Here is a 25,313-nt window from a genome sequence, read left to right on the forward strand (position 1 = left end):
TAATATGACAAAATAACCCTCTTTTATTTGTAAAATGACAAAAATAACCATCTTTCGACCGTAGATTGTGTCAGGACTCAGGACTCAGGACTCAGGACTCAGGAGAGGACTAGCATTATTCCTCTGCGGTTTTTTTTCGTATATATGCTCGACGGCGGTAATGCCATAGCCATTGAAGTTCAAAGGGGTTCTACGAGACTGCGACAGCGAGAGAGGGGAGTCTCGGTAGCGAGGAATCCAGTTCAAAGTGTGGTCCTTACTTGGTTACTGCAAAACTCTTTGGGACTCCCCGAGCTGAGAGATGTGGGGAACTGCAGATGGCGGGCCTCCGGAGGTTACTCTTGAAACCTCCATGGGTTCTTTCACCTTTGAGGTCTCTCTTTCTCTCTCTCCTTCGTGAATTTTCATTGCCGATTTTGAGATTTTTTTTTCTTCTTTTCTGGCAGCTATATTTTAAGCACGCTCCTAGAACTTGCAGAAACTTCATCGAGCTTTCTCGAAGAGGTTACTACGACAACACTAAATTTCACCGAATTATCAAGGTTCCCTTTTCTTCTTTTAAATTTCAAATTGCTAAAACAATATTCAATTTGTTTTACTTTCCCCTCGGACATTAATTTCTGTTTGTATTCATTTCTTTTGTATGTGTAGGATTTTATGGTACAAGGTGGAGATCCCACAGGAACAGGAAGGGGTGGAGAATCGATATACGGGTATCTGCCTTCTATTCTCTCTTTATTCAAGCTACACTAAAATCACGGAGGTTTTCTCCACTTGTGCTTTGCTATTGTGTTGGGTGATGATATCTTTACACTAAAATTTATGAACAACTTCAGTGTTCTTTATTTACTTTCTGCTCCAAAAAAAAAAAAAAACCCTGCATCTTTTGAGATATGTCTTGTAAACTGGATTCCTATTGCAAACAGAAGCTTATTTGGGGCTTATGAACTGTATTTGTAAGTGAATCAAGTGGATAGCTTTATCTTACTGTCGGCATTATTCCTGTTATTTTTTTTACTTTAAATTGCATAGGGGTTTGGGACAGGTGGCTATTTCTTTTACTGGTTAAGTGCAGGAAAATGTTGGTGTGTGTGAATGTGAAGGCCGAATTTTGGGGAAACAACAAAAAATAGTGAAATAATGATTATTGTTGGAGATATAATCATATAATCTTAGGAATTAAAGTAATAAGTGCAGGGAGTTGTAGAGAAAAAGCTAGGCAGACGATTTAAGAAGACCTATAAAATTTCACTGAGGTTGTTTCTGATTCGGAATACTTTCAACAAGCTTTAATTATTAAAGTTCAGTATTGACTTCTGAGAATAGATGATCTTCATCTCATACTCCCTTCTCCAAATTTAAACCACACCAGAACTTTTTTTATGCAAACTCAGACTGCTATTCTCACATTTGGTTTTCAAACTTTTTTTTAAATAGTTTCTGAAAGAAATTCAGGAGTATTGGTATTACCTACTATAAGGGCAGATAAGCCCTTTTTAATGGGTACCAAGATACAAGCAGCAGAAATATTATGTGCCTTTACACTTAAACCACAAAGGGTTAAAAGTTCCTCCATATAGAAGACAAAAATACAACAGATAGAAGGCTTTGTTTTGTAGATCTTCTTTGGGACTGCATGAATTCTCAAAAACTCCAACACATTCCTTCACTTCTAAAAATTTCCATCAAACAGTAAGCAAATGCAAGCCCCCTCTCAACCACAGTTTCTTTTTACCAAAGGCCACTGTTTGAGTTAAAATAATACCGCAAGCGTACGGGTCAATCGTAGCTACGGGTCGAACACGAGGAGATATACGCCACTCTATTTAATTAACTTAAAAGTAATGCAAAGTGGACTAAATTAAAGTGTTAAATTAAACTAATTAAACTAATAAAAATTAATGCATCCTAACTCATAAGCATCTAACAAAATTAAGGGATTAAATTGGCGTCCTAACACATGAGCATCTAACCTATCAAACTAAAGCGAATTGAAAGGAATAACAAAAACGCAGCCACACTTCATAATCACATAAAAAGAAATAAGGGAATAAAAGTGCATCCACATACCACAACCATATAAAAAAAATAAAAGAAATAGAGGGAGAAGAAGAAGAAGATAGAGAGAGATAGAGGAAAGGGAGAATGAGATACCTTGATGTGCTTGAATACTTGAATAAACTCACCATGGCTTCCTCTTCTAAATCTCCATGTCTTGTCATCAACATAGGAACTTAGACTAGGAAGCTTTAAACTAAAACTATTACAACCATTAAACTAGACTTATGAAATCAAAACTAAGAACTTGAAATCAAAACTAAGAACTTAAGCCAAAAATAGGAAAAGAAGAGAAAATTTCACTAAGTGAATGAAATAAAAATTACACTAAAAAACTGAATTAAAATTGAATTAAAAACTGAACTAAAAAACTACTAACTCCCTACAACCCAGAGGGTAAGGGGTATTTATAAGAGGAAGAGAGGAGAAGAGAGAAGAGGGAAGTGTAGGAGAAATATTCCCTAAGAAAAGAGAATATTCTCTTCTCCTTCCTCTTTTACAATGCCTTGAATCCTAAGAAAAAAGAAAAAAAATAGAAAGAAGAAGAAGAGAAGATTGTTTACATAGACCATCTATTTCTAGAAAAGTAAACTTCCAATTCTAACAAGTGCTTCCTTTTCTTTGTAGATATCTTCTCCAAGCAATAAAATCAAAGCATCTTTGATTTTTCAGCTTTCCATAGGTGAGAGAATATCTTTCAAAATAAATCTATCCCAAGTAGAATTCCAGAAGTGCCCTTGAGAAGTTGGAGGAGAGAGAGAGTAAGGGTGATGACTAGGATTCCTTCAAGAATAAATAAAATACCCATTCTGTCCTTCAGAAAACGTGGAGCATGGGGTGCTTATATAGGCCTCACCATTGTGTTCCTTGCGAAAAATCACCCAAAATAGACCCAAATTTCGTCCAATTTGGAGTTCGGGAGCCCAAGATATCTCAAGTTGAAGTTGGACTGTCCAGAGCCCTCCAAATGGAATCTTTCGGGTACAGGAAATATAACTTCTGGTTATTACGTTAAGACCCCTAGAATCCGAACTTTCGCTTCACTTTGTCTCCGGCCGACTGTCAATAATTATAAATAAACCCCTGCAGACCATTTTCGCGCTTCGTTACGGAAACGGCCGTAACTTCTTCGTTTCAACTCGGAATCAAGTGCCGTTTGAACCGTTACGAAGCTGACTCGATGGACTACACATCCAAGCCATTAACACCTTTAAACAGCTTAAAAACATTTCTTTAGCATCATTTCTTCCATTTTCTCAAGAATTCACCTAAAACCTGAAAAGCACAAGAAAGCACCGAGTAACTCTGTCCAATGTGGTAAAATGTATGCTTTATGCCTTAAGATTTCACACATAAATGTGCTCATCAGCCACAAGACTCTTAATTCCTCTAGCCCCTCAGTCAGGGTGCTAGGTGTGTTTGTAAGAGCAGCAACATTATCCTGGGTATTTGGGCCTTCCAGGATGGAGGCATTGTTAGTTGGTGAACAAAACATATAATGGAATGAAGAGGTATCACTTACTATCATACTAACAAGTATAAAGATCACAAATTTACAACAAAATATATGGCATAAGTCAATAAACACTACAACAGAAGAAGGGACAGATTATGAGAGCATTAAAGTAGAGAATGGTAAAAGGCAGGTGAACGATGACAACCATGTCTTGGCTGCTGAACACGTGGCATAAAAATTATACATGGTGTTAACAAAGTAGAGAAACTACAAATCCGCAAAATTCTTCCTTTTCCCTGCCTAAACTCAACTCTTCAATGAGTTTCACCTAACCAATCATCTTGTTGGTAGCAGCCTGTTTATGTGTCAGTTAGTCAATCCATGCTTCAAAAATGCCAAGGAACACTTGGATAATGCTACAATTGCTTATCCCAAAAGCTCGAGCTATTAAGTAAGGGCCACAACAATATATATCAACACATAACCTACCCTGCACGTGCAGACACACACGCATGGCTCTGTATGTAACACCATCATGTGGCACCAAGGGCACATAACGCATAAGGGCACAACAATACATTACACAAATTCCTCGTGCTTACCAGGGTTCGAACACCTAACCTCTTGGCTCTGATACCATATTACAACCGCAGCACTGGTAATCCCAAATGCTCGAGCTGTTAAGCAAGGTCCACAACAATATATATCAACACACAACAAGAGATATCACTACTATTAGCAAGATCCACATAGTTCCATACAACAAAAAAGAATTGATTCCAGATTTCTTTAAAGCATGAACAGTTGATCTCAGGGCTCATAATTTAGATGCCAGTTCAACTAAGAACCAACTATACAGGAGATTGATACACTGATGTGCAGCAACTTCAGGAACAGATTACTCACTAAAATCGATAGAAAATAAAGTTTACAATAGAAGAAGATAGGATGAGTTGAGCCTCTCACTCTTCCCTGGGCTTCTCACCCTCTCATAGGTCTCTCACCTCACTGCATCTCACAGACGTTAATGGTTTCAAACTGAACCAAAACTCAGAATTTACTCAAATCAGACTTGGTTGTTATCAGCCTATTCCTTTATTTATAAATCCAACCGATTACATCCTAGGTTCTTCTAGAAATATATCAGAATAAAAATACCAATTAAAATATAACTCCTATTCCTAATCTGAAATTAGAGACTTAACCGATTAGCTATTACATGAAAATAGAAAATAACTAAAATAATAAACTTCTGAAACCCCCATGCAAGGTGGCAACTGTCTTGGATTCAAAGTACTCCACACAAGCTGTCATTGGCCCATCAAATCTGGGTAGATACCTCCTCAGGCTTTACCGCAATGAAAAAAATAATCCTAATTATCTCCTTAACTTCTGTCCTGAATTATCTCCTTCATGCAAGCTGACTTGGGATCTTCTAGAAGTCCACAATCGTAAGCAACCAGCCTCCAAAAAGATCTCCACACAGCTGGCACTAGACCCACACGCGACCTGGAAAACAATCTCCTTAAGCTGGTCAAAATCTCCAAATAAATCTAGAAGTACTCCCCTCATGACAAGCTGGCCGATGGTTAATATTTCTCCCAAATATACTGCTGGTTGATATGGCAGAATGGGCTGGCATAGACTGCTCGATATGGGTTTGAGTAAACCCAGAATTTGGGGTAGATACAACCTTGCCTGGGCTCGACCAAGAGTCCCTGTTGCATCAGTTCAAGAGTTCGGAATTGGGACCGGAATTAGTTGCCGCCAATGCCAATCCGATTCCATTCCGGATCAGCCAGAATCGGGATGAATTGGTTAAGGAAACCCCAGAATCAGCCATTAGTCACCCTAAAGTTGGCATCTGTACCATTCTGGATCGGCTGGAATCGGGATCACAGCCGGCCGATTCCACGAACCCTAGTTGATTTACGGTGTCTTTTTCACACTCGCGTGGGGGCAGCTGTTTTGGATTCCAAGATCCAATACTGAAATCATTTCAAAGGTTTTCCCTGACTTTGTCCATGTCAACAAACAATTCGAAATTCCTTGACTTTTTAGAATAGGTTCAAGCCAAATAGCAATGATTCGAATCACTTCTTTTTACACTATTTCAGAACCGAAGGAATCAATCATATGGATATGTAAAATACAGGGTTTTCAATCCTTAGAGAGCAAAAGAAGTAATCCTTCAAGTCAAGAAGCTTGTTGTCTTACTGATTGAGCACTTGGTGACGCAAGAGTAGATTGACCTAGGATGCTTCCACAAAAGTGATAGTAGTCCAGAACTTATCCTTGATTTCTGTCCGTGCAAATAACATTTTCCGGTGCTTTAACTTTCCAAAATCTCTTTAAATAAGTTAAAGGAGCTTTTGCATATACCAATAGTTTATGGTAAGTTTTAATAAACACTGCAATTAAAATTAAATGTTATTATTTGGTTACACTGTTATGTATCCATGTTAGTGAATTAAATATAGCTATCCAGTCCCTGGCTGGCGCTCGTTCGGTTAGGTGTTCTTCACTATAGACGCCACCAAGAACAAGGAGGCTCTCCGCTCCTAGTCACTAAGTAGTGCTATTCTGGCCTCCAAGGGACTCCACCAAGAGGTTCTTTTCTCACGTAATTTCGCCCGTCTTCCATCTCGAGATGATTGAATTCATTTATATGCCCAATGTCTAACAGTCGAAACAAAAGACAAGGGGCAAGAGGATCCTGTGCAAGGTTCGAGAACTCGCGAGATCTCGCCGAGTTTCTCGATTTTTCAAAATCTCGAGTCGAGATCACATACGCATTATAAAAGTGCATTTTCTCGGCGAGATATCGAGATCTCGGCGAGATCTCTCCAAAATATCCGAGTTTCTCGGTTTGACATAGGAAAATGCCCATCTAGGTCCTTTACATGAGTGCCAGATCTCGAGATCTTGCTGGAAATTCTTGGTATACAGACACCTATCTATGCCAGGGACCAAGACAGACACTTATTTATGCCTAATATCATTTAAGTAAATGCTTTTGTATTTGTATTTCATTTACTTAAGATATTATTCATAAATAAGAAAATACCCCCCCATTTGAATCCAATAAAAATAGTTAAAAAAGTCAACCCCCCAGTTCAAGAACAAAAATTGGATTTTCGGTGGTAGGTGCAATTTTCAACTTCCTAATGCTGGGGTTTTTCTCAAATCTAAAAATTCCATAATTCTTATTATGGTAAAACATTGCTAAAAACCAAAAGTGCGGTAAAATATTCATTTGTTTTGATGTCCAAAAAATTATTTCCATTCGGAGCGATTTTGACAAGATTGCACGAATTAAGTTTGACGTGCATAACTCTTTCAATATAAATCAGATTTTAGCAATCTTGGACTTGTTGGAAAGCTTTCAAAACAAAGCTTTCCAACAAGTCCAAGATTGCTAAAATCTGATTTATATTGAAAGAGTTATGCACCGGTCAAACTTAATTCGATGTGCACGAATGCTGTCAAAATCCAGTTGCGTTAGAAAGTTTGAAAATTGCACCTACCGCCGAAAATTCAGTTTTTGTTCTTGAACTGGGGGGTTGACTTTTTTTTCTTTTGGAATTTGATTTTTTAACTATTTTTATTGGATTCAAATAGGGGGGTATTTGCTTATTTATGAATAATATCTTAAGTAAATGCAATATCATTTACTTAAATGATATTAGGCATAAATAAGTGTATTTGTCTTGTGTCTGTCATGGTTTCTAGCATAAGTAAGTGTCTGTCCTGCTTTCCTACTAACTGAAACTCCTATTTGGACTTAGTTTTTGCAAAATCTGATAGTGCCATTGTGTTTAAATGGCCTAAAATAGGCTGAATACCAAGTTTCAGACCCAAACTAGGTCTAAAACCCACCGAGATGAGGCTTCGAGTCGAGGAAAAAAAAAATGCAACAACTCGGCGAGATCTCGCCGAGATCTCGACTCGACTCGGTTTTTCAAGGGTTCCAGTTGGCAACGGGACCCGAGTTTTCGAACCTTGATCCTGTGGGAGGTTCAGAACGAGCATTTTCTAATTTCTATACATAATTATGCCAAAAATTTCAACGTTTTTCTAGTTTAAGCCCAAGTGTAACACTATATGGTTCAGCTTGACCCATTCTAATTCGTGTTTTAAAGCTGTGCAGATCAAAGTTTGAAGATGAGATAAAATCTGAGTTAAAGCATACTGGAGCTGGTATTCTGTCCATGGCAAATGCAGGTCCAAATACCAATGGAAGTCAGTTCTTTATTACCCTTGCACCATGTCAACATCTGGATGGTAATTACATTTTCTGATTAGCGTGCTTCATTTTACCAATTTATTGGAAAAATTAGTAAAATATTTCTAAGGTGTTTGTATGTAGGTGGTGGCATAGCCTTGTCTTTCTAATTGATGATGGTGCAGATTGATTCACACTTTATCTGTCCCTGCATGAACACAAATATATTAAATAAATGAAAATCCTGTTTTCTATAAGGTTTGGTTGCCCCTTGATGGGCAAGAATGAGGTGTCTAGAGACCTTAGCTTCTTGGTACAATAATTAATCCTATAAGCATATTTTTTATTGCTCTTTAAATCCCTCAATCTCCATCATATATATATATATATAATATTTGGGTGGGTGGAGGGGGGGGGGGGGCACTAAAACATCTCCATCATGTTTATCTGCTGCAAATGATACTCTGTTGGTGTCTCAGTGCAGTACACAGTGTTTCACCAGTTAGAATTACCTGGAAGATAATGGTATTTCTTTTATCTTTGAAATTTAAGACTAAGGTCTGGCAAGAGACCTCCTCACCTTAAAACACTCATGAGTCCAGGTAGCTATAACAACTCTCTTGATATAGAATCGCATGCAACTGAGGAAACATTTTTCGGCAGATTTCACAGAAGATGTTAGCAACCAGATTTCAGATGAGAATTTCTTGAACATCAAATATTTGAAGTGTACATGTACCTATGATAAATGTCAATGAAAAAATAAATAAAGTACCTGAAGTATGAGCTAGTTGTTTTGAAAAACATGCTGGAACTTGATGGGGATACCTTAAAAGAAAGTGAGGTGTGGAAGTTCTGGGGTTAGGTTTCTTGTAGATGAAGTGATGCAGATTGAAAAGATGGTCCTGCTGGTGGTGGGAAGAGAAAGAAAAATAAGGTGAGAAAAGAGAGATCGCAGGATGAGGGAAAAGGGGAAAACCCAATTCGTTGGAGAGGGGTGAGACAAAAATCTCATCTTTCAGACTGCCTATTCCTTTCAATCCATTATCAAATTGTGGGGGCTGAACAGCTTTACACCATATTTGTGATACTAAATTTTTACTCAATGCTGATTGGTTCACAAATAAAATAATAAAAACAAAACTCACACTGACAAGGAAATTTCCACTACCCGCAGGCTGTGTTGGAGTTTCCTTAACTGCCTAGGAAACTTAAATCTAATAAAGAAATTACAATCTAAAAAAAAGCAAATCACCTCCACCCAGCCGGAGACTAAAAAAGGAGAGTCCTAAACTAAAATGAAAACCGACAACTAGACCCTAATTTACTATATAATAAAACGAAATAATCTTTTTAAAACAACCCATGATTTGGAGATGATAAGATTCTAGAAAATCTGGATTCTTGGAGCCACAAGCTGTAAAAACTTGTCAAACTAGACCCCATGAATTGGATAAGTCACAGAAACCAAATCTGAACTGAAACCTGAACCATGGGCTCAATTGTGAACTAGAAAATTGACCCAATACCAGCACCGTAATCATGCTTCTGCATTTTTGTTTTTTGGTGAATAATAAATTCATTACCGAAGAAGAGGGGGAAAAGGAATATACAACAAATAAACCTAGCTTTTACATATGGGGGGAGGAGGAGGCTTGGGATTGCAAAATAGAAGGGGAGAGGCCCCAAGAATTTGCAATAAACCTATTTCTGGTGGAATCTGAACATCGACCAGGGGACCCGGAAAGCTTAGATTTGACTTCAAACATAATAGAGTTCCAAATTTGCTGGAATGACCTAGTTTTAGAGGACCTTCACAAGTTGCGCTCAAGCCAGATATGAGAGATGGCAGCACCAAGAGCTAATTTTCCCACCTTATCACAACAGGATTTTCCAGCAAAGGGCGTGTCAACCCAGATCCATTCTGTCAAAGGGAAGAATCGTTCTTCTCCTAGGCCAGCACTTGACTAAAATACGCTTCGAAGGTCTGCCAAAACCTGTCACTGAAGAGATCCAAAGATGTAGCAGACTAAGAGACAATGTCAACACTGCCAGAAGGTCTCCTGGAAATGCCTGACAATGCGCTTCAAATGGTAGACATGGATGTAGAGGGAGAAGGAGGCCAACCATCTTGCCGAATAATGTCAGAGACCAAGTCTAGTGGTGGAATCTAAACGTCGACCAGGGGCCCGGAAATCTTAGCGTTTGACTTCAAACATAATGGAGTTCCAAATCTGTTGGAATGACCTAGCTTTAGAGGTCCACCTTCGCAAGTTGCTCTCAAGCCAGATATGAGAGACGGCAGCACCAGAAGCTAATTTGCCACCTTATCCCCACTTATGAACCATTGACTTGTAACAGAATCATAGAACTGATAACCATTTTGTGTATGAGCATACCCAACAAATACACATTTAGTGGCATGAGGTGACAATTTTTCAAGACCATGGGCAAAGAACTTGGACAAAACATGTGCATCCAATCACTCAGGGTGGCAAACCAAACAAAGATAGTTGTGGAAAATCCACAGAGAAAAAAAGGGCGTACCCAGTGCACGAGGCTCCCGCCACTGCGGGGTCTGGGAAGGGTCATAATGGACGCAGCCTTACCCCTGCTTTCGCACAGAGGCTGTTTCCAGACTCGAACCCGTGACCACTTGGTCACAATGGAGCAACCTTTACCGTTTCACCAAGGCCCGCCCTCTAAAATCCACAGAGAAAGAGGACTGATTATTTAGTACAGACGAGCACATACGATTTATCAAGTAGCACTGTAGCAAGCAGTTAAAACAACGTCACCCCAACAAGGTTTTGGGGCATTCATAAGTAACATTAAAGAACAAGCAACATCCAACAAATGTCAATTCTTCCTCTCAGCAGCACCATTTTGCTGGGGAGTATAGGTGATGTAGAAGCAGTTCTTTGGACCAAGCCGAACTTGTTTGAGAACTCCGATCGAGAACCGGGCCTGAGTTGGGATTTAGGTCTAGTAGGATATTAGTAGTTTATTTATTTACTTATTTGGATTTATCTTGAAATATTTTTACTTAGGATAGGGTTCCATTCCATCTTTAGTTTTAGAGTTTGATTCTATTGTAGATTTAGATTGGGTTTGATAATTAGGAGATAGAGTTAGATTTTACTTCTGTTTCAGCATTAGACTACAATTACGAAACTTTCAATCTTGTTTTTATAAATTTGCTTGTAACCCTATGCATTGGACAGATTTGATGGAATAGAAAATTGACTTGGGTGTGTTTGCATGCTCTCTCTCTCTTTTCTGCGATCTAGTTCCCCTTCCCTTCTTCTGTTATTCTTCTTCTTCCTTGTTTCCCCATCAATCCTATTCTCTTCCAATAATCCCTAAGCTTCCCCTTCCTTCTCTCTTTCTTCTTTCTCAGTTTCTTTTTATTCGCCCTCGATTTCTCTCCCCTGCCCTGCTCCCAAGAGATACACGGCCAGTCACAACTGGTCATCGATCTGCCTCTTCCTCTTTCCTCTCTATTTACAACTTTGAAGGGTTAATACTTACCTCTAGGCAATTCACAAAGCCTTGAACCAAAACGCAGCTGGAGTTGAGAGAATCAAACCATCGACCATAGCTGGTACTGTTCTTACCGCCTGGTCTGGTTTTCAGAACTGTCCAGCTATTATGTTGCATCTTCCAACTCGATATTGGTCTTGATTGGGATGACCAGTAGTAAGGATCTTGTCCCTGTATTCTCAGGTCAAATGGCCCCCTGTTGAAAGAGTTGTTCCCTTTGAATCAAGACTGGTTTCCTACCTCTGGTTTGTGCTAGAGGTTGAAGACGATACCCCCCCCCCTCCTCGATTTCTTTGTTTCTTGCTTTATTCTTTTAGTTTCCAGTAACCCCACTTTCTCCCCTATCCTCTCTTTTCCTTTTTCTTCAGTTTGTTCCAAGGTAGTCCTTGCCCTTTAAATTATAATTACCTCCATGTCCTCATTACAGTGCTTGCTTAGAAAAGGGTCCTATATTGTTTCATATAATTACAAGACTGCCATCATCATTGTTATTTGAGTTGCTTAATGCTTGGGTGGGCCCATAGCGAACCCAGATAGGGTTTTGTGACCCAGGTTCTGCATCAATAGGCACAGCTGGTTTGATGTAGCATACCAAGTTCAGAAGTCAGAACAAAAAGAAGATATTTCACATCATAGTTGTCAAGGTGTCTAGGCGACCCAAGGCGTTAGAGAGGGACCAAAATCAAGGCAATACCAACTAGGCAACCAAGCCTAGGCGACGCCTTGACAACTATGTTTCACGTAGAGTATATTGTAAAGCATTGTCAGAATAAAACACTTTGATAGACACACCAAATTGAGTTTTTATTTCATTATAGAATTGTTTGAAAATAGTAAAAAATCCAGATCAATCCTTAACATATATAACCATGTCATTTAAGAATGATCGCTACAAATGTAATAAAGAACAAAAAACAAATGGACTCTTGACACGACAAGGACCCAAACATCATAATGAACTATAGAAAACAAGGATAGACTCCGAGAAGCATCATGAGAAGGGAAGGAGGTACAATAGTACTTTCCAAGCTCACACGCTTCGCACTCAATACAAGAAGTAGTATTGCAATTGGGAACCATATGCTGAAGCTTAGAGTGAGAAAGATGTCCCAACTGGTAATGCCACTAAAGAGGAGAAGAAGTACTAAAGGTAGCAGAAGCAACTATAGGTGTGATGCCATCAAGATAGTATAAGTCATCCTTCTCACGCCCTCCACCAATCGTCTTCCTTGTCATGAGATTCTGCAAGACAATAAGAAGGATAAAAGTCACTGAACAACTCAATGATTTAGTAAGTTGATTAAGAGAAAAGATTTAAAGGTAAATGTGGTACACATGTAATACATAAGTTAAAGGAACAAGAGAAGAAAGTAAAACACAACCAAATCCAGACACCTGAGTAGAGGACCCATCGGTAAATATTACCTTAGAAGGTGATTGATCATTTGGATACAAGGAAATATATGGGACTGTTCATTAACGTTTCACCTAAAAGCTTGAACTGATAGGGAGAGCAGCATCAATAATCAATATATACATATACACTCCCCCACGCGTGCAATCCAAGATCTCATGGTCCTTGTGCGTGGAGCTCACGTGTCTTTTCTTTGCACAGCACTGAGGGAGAAGAAATGTCAGCCCTTACCAGATCTTTGCTCCTACCCAGGAGTCGAACACTCGACCTCCCTGCTCTGATACCATGTTCGCTACTGTTTCACCTAAAAGCTCGAAGTGTGGGATGGTCAGCGTGTATCAACAGAGACTTACCACATACCAGTCATATGAAATGTGGCACCAAAATCAATAACCTAAGGTGTAGGGGAAGAGGAAGCAAGAAATGCACTAGTACCTGAGTGAGCAATTGTAGCAGTGGATGTAGATGCAGACGTCTCAAGCTGCTGAACTCGTTTTAGTAATTCAGTGACCAGGTCATCTCGTGACAGTGAGACAGACTGATTACCTCCATATGTAGAAGCAAGATTGGCATCATTAGTAGACACCCTTGTAGAACTCCCTTCAGATGTAGAAGTATTAGCGAGTGGACTGCTGATGAGCCCACTCGAGTTTACCATGCTTTGCTCAACATGTATTAACAATATAATTGACCTTTCCATAGTAAGTAACTGATGTTTTCCTTGGTCAGGTTGTCCTCTGCCTCTACCACCACTACGACCTGGATCTTTCCCTGAACCTCAATCTCCATCTGTCTAGATATCATCACATACATCTAGAAAGCCGTATGCTTTGGAAGAAGCTTGTACAGTTTGGGAAGGGGTTTTGATTGATCAAATAGAAGAATCTACTTCAACCGATATGCCCTTAGGCACGGCCATACATAACATTGCCAGGAAAACCAGCACCACGGCCACGTCCACGTCCACTGCTGTTAGAAACAAAGTCTATATTTTCCTTAGAACAGGAGGAAAGTTCTGATTTGGCGAGGGAGGGAGACACAGTGTGTTGAATTTGTCAAAACGCTTCATTCATAGTAGCTATTTTCTCTCCTACAAGGATCTGACTTTTGACAGTTGGCAAGTCAAAATCTAATCCAAACAAAAATTTAGCCACAAGGAATTTTACACGCTGAGATTTTAGAACTTCGAGGTTAGTAGAAAGGGGTTGATATACATTAAGATCTTCCCACATGCCCTTGAGTGCACTCTAATAATCATCTTACCATTTTGTTTGAAGTAGAAAAGCTCTTCTCATAAAAATCGTACACTCAGAGCATGTTTTTATCTTGAGAGAAGCTTCTTTTAGATCATTCTAAACACCTTTAGCAGTGGTGTGGAACATAATGTTAGCTGCAACAGAAGGCTCCATGTTGTTCCATAACCATACAAGGAGAGTATCATTTTCACTCATCCATTCTTTATATTCTTTAGAGATAAAAAGTGGAGGGTCATGGATCAAATAATCCATCTTTTGCTTGCCACCAACTGGGAGCCTAGGTACATGAATATATAACTTATTAAACTGTTGAAAATTACAAAAAAAAAAGGATATGGGTTATGTATAATTACACATAAACCCAAAAATAATAAAGACAACTACATAAAGCCCCTCTGGTTTAGCTACATCTTTAACAGTATTCAATACTTGGGTTTTTTTAGCAGCTATAGAAGTATATTATTTAAAACGCCTACTTGAGATACCAACTTTATGGCGGTTAACACTTGTTGATCACGCCATCTTTCTTTTGCGGGAGAAAAGGGATGAGTACCTCTCTCTTCACTGTTTTGCCTATTTTAGAAAACAATGTCTTCTTGCTTTCCTCGAAAAGGAATAAAACTAATGAGGAACCATTACGGGAATTTCTCACTCCTTCCTTTTGTTAAACAATAGACAGAATAATAGATTCAATGAGCATATTGTTCAAGACATCAGCAAGTGTACTTTTGCTGATGCCATCATATTCTATACAATGACAACCCTGCCAAAATTTCACTGGCGTATGCCAGTTTTGCAACTGTTTGGAAAACATGATTCTCCTTTAGAGTAGTTTATTTTTTGTGCTAGTTCACCCCTCCCCAAAGATTTCATTGCTGGTGCTTGTGTTCCCTGAATTAGAACTTCCATCAATTAATCTTGCTTTGAGAAGGACAGGCTTTTGGGTCTTATATCATTCTGAAAATGTTCTATTTCAATAACCCCATATTTTGGTTGTTATTTGATAATGCTTTGTTATGGATTTCTCTTTTTGTCCAGGAAAACACACAATATTTGGAAGAGTTTGTCGAGGAATGGAAATCATCAGAAGACTGGGTAGTATTCAAACTGACAACATTGATAGGTATGGCTTCTATGGAATATGGTTTTTAAGCTCCTTAGAGTGATGTTGAAAGTAGACTTAGTGATAGACAACTTAGTTTTGCCATATGAAAGTAGGCAGTGCCTGGTGTTGAGGTGATTGAAGGCAATTTCCTAGCCTCGGCTTTTTAGCCATGAGGTTTTCCCATATTATTAATTGAGGTAAGAACTCAGATGAACATTTATTTGTGGCAATTTAGATAGGCATTATTTGTGGCAAAAGTTTTTCATGAGCACTCTTGGAAGAGAGGAATCTCAATGTGGACATGCTATTTCTGTCACGGTGAGGACAGTTTCTGCCATACCTATCATGTAGGTACCCCTTGAAAAATCTTGATGTCACATTTTGCATGCCATCTCAACTTGATGGCCTACTATATACTGAACATTTAGTTCCTGCTACTTTCAGTCTCTCAAGTCTGTAGTGGTGGAAGGCTGGTCTAGCTGGTCTAGCTGGTCTAGCTGTTCTAGCTGTTGTCTAGATATGAACCTTGTGGATTTCGACCATTTTGTCCAATGTGTGCTAGATCTTTGTTTTGACTTCCAAATTTTGACTAAAATTGACTTGAGGATTTTGTTATATGGCATTGCCATCTTGGGCTGAAATTTAATATTTGAATATAGAGGGTGATGTCAACAACGTGGTTTACTTTCATTTAATCTCTGCTAATGTCATTATTTGCGAATTTATTGATCGATGACTAGCAGTATGAAGGAAAAGAGGTAACTGCGGCCAAGAAACAGCTATGGGTAGAACTGGAAAGCACTGCACAATCGTTTTCCTACATTCCTAAATCCTACAGTTCTAATAATTTACTCTGCTGATTCAGGCCCATCCATGACGTGATGATACTGCGAACCATTGTCAAAGACTGATCCAGCAAAATCGTCATCAGCTGGGATTCTTTTGGCATGGAATGGTCACTTCTCCCTGTCTCAAGAAAGATTTGCAGAGTATGGTTCGATGGTAGAGTAGTTTAACAGTGGGAAGTGGAACTATTAAACTAGCGGGCAGTCTTGAATTTTCTATATGCCATTTGGATCTCTTTCTGAACCTTTTTTATTCGTATTTTCCTTTGTCATTATTAGATGAGTTCTTATGCAAATATGCGATTCATGAAGAGCATCGATGCACTGAACAGAGTGTAAGCAATGACGCAATGCGATTTAATTTTCTAATATTCCACCCACATTGAAAAAGGTGTAGTTTAGAACAACCATTCCTTGTAGTGAGGTGCCTCTGAAAGTGATGGCTTTTTATTTTTTGGGGGGTTGGGGGCGGGGGTAGGTACTCAGAGCAGATGGATCTAAATGGTTGAGTAAAATCTAACATGTGCAGATACACAACAGGTGGGAACAGCTGGGATCTGTTGTTTATGCGGGACCTTCCCGTGTAAAGATGTCTAGGCAAGAATATAATACTGCCGGCCGAATCAAGTCACTCCGCCACATGGGGGTGTTTGAAGGCTTCCGTTGAACATAGTCATGTCACCTCAGATGATTTTCTCATAGTTTATCTTGAATGGGGTTTAATTCCCAAACCAGCTTTAATATGGTCAATTCGTTACTTTATTCATCCGTGTCAACATCCTCATCTCCGCTATGCTTATTTGACCTATATGACATATCTTAATTGCCCAACAATTTGAATCATACATCATAACTGGATTTACTATTGTCTCGTAAAATTTCCTTTAAACTTTAAGGAATCCGTTAAGTGCATAACATTTCGGATGCATCTCTCCACTTTATCCAATTGAACGGGAAGTATTGAAAAAATAAAGGTGGAAGATGTGGAGGCATACAATAGCAATGGGCCACCGAATATGATAAGTGGTAAATCTATTGTGTTTTTAATATATCTAATAGTTAAATTGCCAAATTATCAGTCATGGGGAAGGTGGAAGATGTGGTGTAAAGGTCCCAACCAAATCAATGATGAAGAAAAGTCTGTTAATATATTGATTAGGCTTGTAGCAATTGCTGTTAAAGTTGACTTTTCATCTCTAGTTGAAGTCATGGAGGGGGATTGGGAGTTTACAGAGAGAAACCTCAATTGCTGAGTGTGGTGGAATGTTATGACCTAAAATAACTTGTGGGGCCTAGCATGATACATATGGCCTACAAATTGTGAAGTGTAAACTTGCAGAAAAGATCACCTGAAAAGAACTACTTTGTTCCTAAATTGAGTTGCTTGATGGGTGTGAAAGTATTGTGGTATATTGTAGTCCTATTGATCAATTGAGTTAAATTTTACTTGTTCCAACAAGTTTAGGGCTTTTGAGATATTGGACCTGATTAACAGTGAATTGGTTGAAAGAAATCCTCATAGCCACAGGGTGAGATACTTGGTTCAAAATCAACCACCGGATATCAGCTGTGGCATACCTCGAAAACCTGACTCTAATGGTTACAACAGTAGTACCATGACAGGATCCACCCCACCCCACCCCACCCTCCCAACCCTCCCAAAAAAGGGCTTGATTTCTCTATATGTGCAAGCTCTTGAAATGCTCCATGTGGCAGTATAGTTTGTGCTCAAATTGTTAGGCAAGTTATTGAAGTGTTCACCCGCATCTAACCCCACTTTTATATATATATATATATGTATATATATATATTGGTGAAGAACCCCACTTATACGTTGAAGGTTCGAAATCCCCTCATTGTTTCCTTGACACCCATCCGATCATGGTTATTGGTGAAGGAATTCGTTTTCCACCGTGGCTCAAGGAAAATTAGGTCTCAAAAAAAAAAAATTACACAATTGATCCAAGTCATGAACATTTTAAGGGAAAATCTAAGTTGTGTTTGGACTTGGGCTTTGGGGATGAAGACCTAGTCGTGCTCGAGGGAATCAGTGTTGGAGTGAGAAACAAGAAACGAAGAGGCAGGAGTGGGGGATGAGTACCACGGTGTCGTCGAGCCACTGGTTGTTGTTGAAGGCGTGGTGGCTGCACGAACCCATGAGGGCACAACCTTGGAGTGCCCAGTAGATGGGCCATGCTTACTGTTGCCTGCATGGGTTTGGAGAAAGATATTGTCACCTCCCATAAGGGATTTAATCGTACTCATCGCCAGTAGCAGTACTAGTATCGGGTTTCAAGTTCTTAATGTTCATGCCTTTACTAATCTTGTGACCATGCTCGCCACCTGGTGGATGCGTTGGTCAGTGAAAAATGCATTTTGACCAGATGAGTATCCAAACAAATTTATCATTCTTCACTACAAAGAGTTCTACATTCTAAGAATCGGGTTGCAGTCCCATTCTAGAGAATCCATGCCAAACAAAACCCAAATTGCATTAAGACTTGGTGACAAAAGGATAGCAACTTATAATATTTTACCCTTGGAGCACACTGTATTGTTAGTTTTTTATAGGTAATGTTGTATTATTATTTCTAAAAGTACCTTTTTGAATCAAAGTTTCAAAATGTGTTTTTTTTTCATTCCCTTCTTTTTATCTTCCCTCCATTTTTTTTGTTTGAATTTGTTGTGCACTCTTGTGTGCAAGAGGCAATATGGAGCTCAAGAACAGTCCCACATTGGTTGTGGGAAAGCAACTTGAGTGGTATATATATATGGTTGGTTTATTAAGGTGTGAGCCTTTTGAAGAGGTAGTCACCCTTCTCTTTAGTGTGTGGGGGGTCCTTGCATATGAGTTTTAATTTTCATTTTAAAACTCGATTTGGTTTACCTATGATTCATCTATACTGTTGAACCGTACATGTTTATTCGTATATGATATACACGTATACAAATAGTACACCCCCTCCCTGTACGTGAAGGAAATACATACTGTCACACCTCCCTTGCAAGAGTTGCTCCCTGTACATAGGTCACCTGTATTCGTATGGGTATATCCCTTCATGAAAGGATACTCCAACATTACAAATACCATGTCTTGCCTGTCATTTTACACACAACAGAAACAAATTGTCTCTACAATAGTCCGTTCCAGAGACCAATCTCTTACTGTATTTTCTTTTAATTAATTGAAGGATAGTATAGTCGTTTGGTATCCTCAGTACTCATATAAGGTTCTGCAACCTATACGTTTAGGAATTGTTTCATCTTGGAGGGCTGGGTGCAAGATCAACCCTGTTGCAAAAGTGGGGGCATCTAAAATCTTAAGGAGAGTATCTGTCAAATACGACTCAACTCAATTTGTTCATGCCTATTCCTTTCTGATTCGTTTCTCTCTGCAATTGTTGTGCAGTTACAGATATTTAACTATCACTGTATATTATATTAATTAGTCTTACATCTCTGCCTTATATAACAGGTAAAGACTGAATTATTAGTTCGATAAAAGTAAAGAGGGGCAAATTTATGTAAGGTGGTACGTTTCTTGGTCTACAGAATCTCTAAACTTACATAAATTGAGATGTATCTTTTTGTGCCATTGATGAATAAAATTGAGAAGCAAAATAAAAACCGAACCAACAGCAATCTTGTGCACAGGGGTAATACCCCTTCTTATCGTTTCAAAGCCAAGGGTTTTCTAAATCCCTCAAGAACCACTTCTCCACAAGAATGGACCGAGTAATGCTAGAAGGCTTTTCAAATAGACTATTGCTTCAGAAATCCAAACGAATCAGACTTAAAAAAATCGATCAATTTCTAAGGTTGAACAGGCTTTTGGATGATTCCGTATCAAATCAGAATCGATCAAAGGCCAATCCCATTACAGAAGCTGATTTTGGATGATTCCTTACCAAATCAGAATCGATCGAAGGCCAATCCCATTACCAATTCCACTTCCTCGAACCTTGACATAAACAGCAGAACCATTTTATTCAGTTAATTTTACACATGTTGACCTCCATGTGAAATGGTTGTGAAGTGTAACAAAGGGAATTACTTATATCATGACTTTTCACATAGACGTCCAATTTTTACTTGGAATTAAATTTTCTACCCTTATGAAAGGAATCTTCTTCCAACAGGTGCACTTGTCATTATTAACTTTCATATCCAATCACATTGAATTGATGACAAACGTTCCTAGAGACGCCAAATGGGTTAACAAAATCTTCCATATCCTCACATAAATGCCACAGATTCCTGGATTGAGATCCTCTCCAGCGCATATCGTCCGGCTGGGGAGCCCTCGATCCACATGCCACTACACCGGGATGTGTGCGGTGGTGTGGATCGAAGCCCCCCAGCCGCTGGATGTACGCTGGAGAGGATCTCGATCCCAGATTCCTGCCATGTAAGTTAGTCAGGTAATAAAAGAAAATGAAATCAGGAACCCAATCTGCCTTATGCATGCATCTGAAATGGTATCCATCCTACCATACCAAGTTACCAACAAAATATTAGCCGGAGTAATACTTCACTTTTATAGGAGAAAAATAATTTCACATAACCGAGAATTGTCAAAACTACAAAATTGTTCACTGATAACTAAAAACAAACTACTGTCTCAGATACGAGAAACACCACCACTTGCTCCACCACCACAATGATTTGGATAAAATAAATGGCTCACAGCCTCCTTCCTCTTCTACCACCCTTTCTGCGTGTGCTGTCAGTGGGTATCGGAGTCACATCCTCTGAAACAAACAAAGATAAGAGATTAATATTATATTACTCCAAAAAAATGGAAGACATCAATTTCCCCATGCAAATAATCCAATATACAAAATATTTGAAAAATGCAAAGAAGCACAGTGAATTTCTTCAGACATAAAATTCCTAAAGTATGCTGATAGCAAGAGGTAAGTGTTGCTGTTAATGGTAAGAGTTTTACCTATGCGGCCAATCCTCATTCCAGATCGCGCAAGGGCCCTAAGTGCAGACTGGGCACCTGGACCAGGTGTCTTTGTCTTGTTGCCTCCCGTGGCACGAAGCTTGATATGCAGAGCTGTGATGCCAAGTTCCTACAGAGAATTGAAACCGAGTTAAAGTTTTCGTTCTTTGGGTGGAACTGAGTCAAGAGGATGCATGATTAAAAGAAGGGTAGACGGTGAAATTAGACACAAGCAATTGTTTTCTCTTGCTTTTTCATTTCCTTCTTTCATTTTTTTTGGGGTAAATTTCCTTCTTTTTAATACCAATGATTTAGGCATTGAACTACGAGCCAGTAAGCTCTTAAAAGAAAATTTAGGAAGTATAGATAACAAACTCAGGCATGATAATGTCTAATGAATGCAGTATTATTCACACCTTGCATCGTTGCGCAACATCCTGCGCTGCAAGCATGGCTGCATATGGAGATGACTCATCCCTATCAGCCTTGACCTTCATGCCACCTGAAAAGGAAAGATCATGAAGCTCTAGTAAGACACAATATATGTACGAGTCCTTTGTGAACGTTAACCTAAAAAAACGACTAACAGGAATAATGAACCAATATTGTAGCATGTATGAGTATGCACATTAACACTTAGGGGTGAAAGAGAAAATGGCTACACAAAGGAAGTTGACGTAGACGTGAGACTACAGCCAAAAGAAAATTTTGGCTCACTCAAAAAGAGCAGCATTTGGACTTGGTATTTGTGGCAAGGATAACCACCCGGTACAATGTAGGACAGAGGTTTGGGACAGAAACAGAGACCTTTACTAGTTTCGACAAAAAAGTAGGAACATGCTTTAATTCTCACCTACTTTTCCCAGAGGGTAAGGAATGAAATGAATTATATGCCTCCGTGATAAACAGGCAAATCCTCCTCCACACACACACACACACACACACCCCACTTTTCTAAACAAAAAACTGTTAAGAATGTTATTACATTTCTTTACTGACTCTCGATGAAAAGAGATGATTGAACTGTTTAATCCCCATGGACCTCCAACAGGGGAGACAGCCTCTAAAACTCACCACCAAACCTCCTCATTTGGGTTAATATGTCCTAAAATTTGTTAGGGGAGTCCAACTTAACACAAAGCAGATTGTATGGAACATTGATTACCAAGACTAATGACCAAGTGCACTCAGATGGTGTATTCAATAGACACAGTTCCTTGGGAGTTCCAAATACAATGCAGACAAGGGGCACAGTCCAAGGCACAATACACTACAGTGACCTGATGCGCAATAAAGTGTCCATTTCACAAATGACCCCAATCCAAACCAATCAAGAGACTAATGCACAAAGTCATCATACTTTAAAATGCAAAAAAAGATGAAAATATATTAATATAATATGCAAAAATAACAAAATAATTAAGCCAAAAGCATACTGGACTACATCAGGCCCAAACTATGGGACCGGCCATATTTGAAATTCAGCAATTGCCCAATCCAGCTCAGAAATAATTGCAACCAAAAAATAAAAACAAAAAGCATAGATAAAATTGAAAACATATGTAAGCTAAACTACACATACCAGTGATTCGTACAAGTGTTTCTCTTCCAGATAAATCAGTAACATGCTGCAGTTCATATATAAAACTCATTAGCATTTGTGATCAAGCACACCAAAATTGAACTTGACAAAACCAGTAATTCAGAACAAGCAAATCAGGTGCAATTAAGGTCCAATCAACTCCATACTTTAGGTCAATCAACTCCATACTTTAGGTCAATCAACTCAATACTTTAGGTGTCTTTACTGAGGGCTGTGATTGATTGTCAAGAAAATATAGGAATATTGCACTTTATTTTATTACTACAGTACTTATTCAGTCTTTTGGTTGTTCAGTATGTTTAAACCTCAAATTTTGTACCATTCCAATGCTCCCTCTACATCCCCGACAAAGTTTGTTAGAAATGTTACTTAATCAGACCCATTTTGGCAGAATGTTGCAACTCTCCAACAGTAAACCCAAGCAGCCGTGGGTGCCAACCACATCTTCATGTAAAAGAAAACATCAATTACAATTGTATCTAATTTCTTATATTTCACTTTTTAACTCTCTAACACACTCCAACACACTCTAAACAATCAGACAATCAAACAAAACCTAAATACAGATGAAAGCAGGTGTCCATAAGATCCCAGTCTGCCAGTTGAGATCTGAATGGCACTATGGCAACCTTCTTTGTAAATAATTTCTCATCAGTTAATATGAACACATTAATACTTACAATGAATGTGTCATTAAACGATGCAAAAATATGAGCAACACCAAAAACATGCTCCCCATCACGGACAGCAGGACCGAGTGTCACATTTTCCTCCTTTGGCTCCCTGACCTTCCTCTTCGACTGGATATTCCAAACATACACAAAAAGTTATAAGCAATTATTCATAACATGAAAGACATTTATACTTTTCTTCCTTCTTTTCAATTCACAAATGGAAAGTATTACATGTACTCCAGCAATAGTTCGGGAAATACAAAGTCCCGAATAACATGACATGCTCATATATATATCCTATTTCAATAAATGCCTTGGAAAGGGATGTTACCAATCCCAACAGTGAATCTCATCAATTGATCATCCTATCATCTTACAAGGATCACATTAGCAGGTCACAAACTACATTCATATATATAGCTCTAAGAATACAAGCATGGTTTTAATTTGCAATTCACATTCAATTATCACTCTATAAAAATGCATAAATAATAATGTTAAGTGAATCAGGGACCCTCAACACTCTTCTTATTTGCTAAAAGATTAATAGAACATTTCATTGTTCAATTTTGGAATAAATTTATTTGCTCCTCCAGTGCAAAGAAAATTAACCCACATTGTGAGGGTATTATATCACTACTATGGAGAACCCAAAAGGGAAAATGGCGGATGGAAGCCCTGCAGACTATAGCACGAATATTATAGCGGCACAAGTTTAGATCTGCAACCTAGATACCAATATTATAAGACATAAGACATAAGAAGGTCAACAGTTCCAATTGAGAAACTCGGTTGCTGATGATATCAAGCAAGGCCGCAGTTAAACAAATTCGGAAGTAATAAATCATAGGATTTAGGCTAAAAAGTAACACAAACGGATTTTCAGTCGATCAATCTTCGTTGTACACAAACAAGAGCCCCGAGTCCAAACCCCCCACCACCCCCCCCCCCCAGGACAAAAAGCCTCGAGAATCCAAGCTCAAGGATCAGTGAATCGAATCTCCATATATGAATGGAAAGAGATAAGAACTTCTTGAGTAAGCGTAACAGCATAAAACTAGTATCGATACAGAAATGCACATGAATATTCGAGCAGGGACGCTAGAGTTGAATACTGAAGCTAGACAAAATACGTAAACAAAACTATCAGGTATTCATATCTGAGAAGTAATACAACACGCAGATCAACATTTAAGGTTCTCCGCAACTGATTCAATCATAAAATTCCGTTTGAAACAAAGCAAACACACAGATCAACAGCATACACGGCCACGGGTAACTACGTTTAATGAATGATGATAACAGAAAGCAAGATTGTTGCACGCTTACCATAGCTTCGAACAGATAGATTGCCGCGAGGGTTAGAGATTGGTGCGCTTCTCTTCTTTCCGCAACCCTACAATGAACGAGGAGTGAAAATGGCGCATCTCAGTAGCATTTTATACCAGGTATGATTTTAGGGTTTTAGATGGATAAAAGCTTAAATGATAGAATACCCCTCGTCTTTGAAGAAAATGCCAAAGAAACCCTCAAAGCCCGAGTAAAAGCTCTAAACCCGCCCTACCCTTTTCTTTTTTTTTTCTTTTTTTTTGGGTAAATCCTACCCTTTTCCTTTCATGGGTTAATTTTAAAAAAAAGCATAAAAACAATGCTGTCGGGTCGCACGGGGCCTGTGCCCAACACATGACTGGAAGTAGGGATGTAAATGGATCGGATTCGGCTTGAATAGTGCTATATCCGCATCCGCATCCGATTAGTTTTCGAACGAATTCGGATAGTGCTAAATGGATACGGATCGGATATTTTATCCGTTTACATGTAAATATAGTTTTTCGGATAGCTATAGCCTATTCGTATCTGTATTCATTTAGTTTTCGGACGGATTCGGATAGTGCTAAACAGATACGGAAACGGATTTCGGCTATTCATTTACATCCCTAACTGGAAGGGGCAAATATTCAGTCTGATTCTAGTTTGGTTTATATTTTGCAAAGATGCAAATCAAAATCGAATTGAATAGGGGAATCGTTTTGCATCAGCTCAGTTTTACTGGTTTTTATTCGATTTTTATTATCCGGTTTACATGTAGTGTAATGCCAAATTTGGAAAATGGTTACAATTTCAATTTGTAATGTGTTTACTTCTGGTATACAGTCGGTTTACATGTGATCTATGAGTTCATAGAT

General features: G+C 38.7%; 2 protein-coding genes and 2 long non-coding RNA genes across 4 annotated transcripts; 2 read left to right on the top strand and 2 right to left on the bottom strand.

Moving 5' to 3' along the window:
• The first annotated feature begins 268 nt into the window (after window positions 1-268).
• LOC122639716 (peptidyl-prolyl cis-trans isomerase CYP18-2) lies at window positions 269-16,305 on the top strand. Its single transcript, XM_043832634.1, has 6 exons — window positions 269-373; window positions 447-542; window positions 652-713; window positions 7,665-7,798; window positions 14,991-15,075; window positions 15,923-16,305. The coding sequence occupies exons 1-6, from the start codon at window positions 302-304 to the stop codon at window positions 15,966-15,968; spliced, it is 495 nt and encodes a 164-aa protein (XP_043688569.1). The 5' UTR covers window positions 269-301; the 3' UTR covers window positions 15,969-16,305.
• LOC122639725 lies at window positions 4,860-20,134 on the bottom strand. Its single transcript, XR_006329561.1, has 3 exons — window positions 20,123-20,134; window positions 9,208-9,217; window positions 4,860-5,006 (listed from the first exon to the last, which is right to left on the bottom strand). It is a non-coding gene; the product is annotated as an uncharacterized LOC122639725 (long non-coding RNA).
• A 289-nt stretch (window positions 20,135-20,423) lies between these two features.
• Window positions 20,424-24,574, bottom strand: LOC122639721 (40S ribosomal protein S14-3). Its single transcript, XM_043832647.1, has 6 exons — window positions 24,457-24,574; window positions 23,134-23,253; window positions 22,433-22,478; window positions 21,267-21,352; window positions 20,851-20,980; window positions 20,424-20,653 (listed from the first exon to the last, which is right to left on the bottom strand). The coding sequence occupies exons 1-6, from the start codon at window positions 24,457-24,459 to the stop codon at window positions 20,586-20,588; spliced, it is 453 nt and encodes a 150-aa protein (XP_043688582.1). The 5' UTR covers window positions 24,460-24,574; the 3' UTR covers window positions 20,424-20,585.
• On the top strand, window positions 22,981-23,246 carry LOC122639732. Its single transcript, XR_006329563.1, has 2 exons — window positions 22,981-23,029; window positions 23,061-23,246. It is a non-coding gene; the product is annotated as an uncharacterized LOC122639732 (long non-coding RNA).
• Window positions 24,575-25,313: the final 739 nt, after the last annotated feature.

This window comes from Telopea speciosissima, chromosome 1 (assembly GCF_018873765.1).
Source record: "Telopea speciosissima isolate NSW1024214 ecotype Mountain lineage chromosome 1, Tspe_v1, whole genome shotgun sequence".
Taxonomy (NCBI): Eukaryota; Viridiplantae; Streptophyta; class Magnoliopsida; order Proteales; family Proteaceae; genus Telopea; species Telopea speciosissima.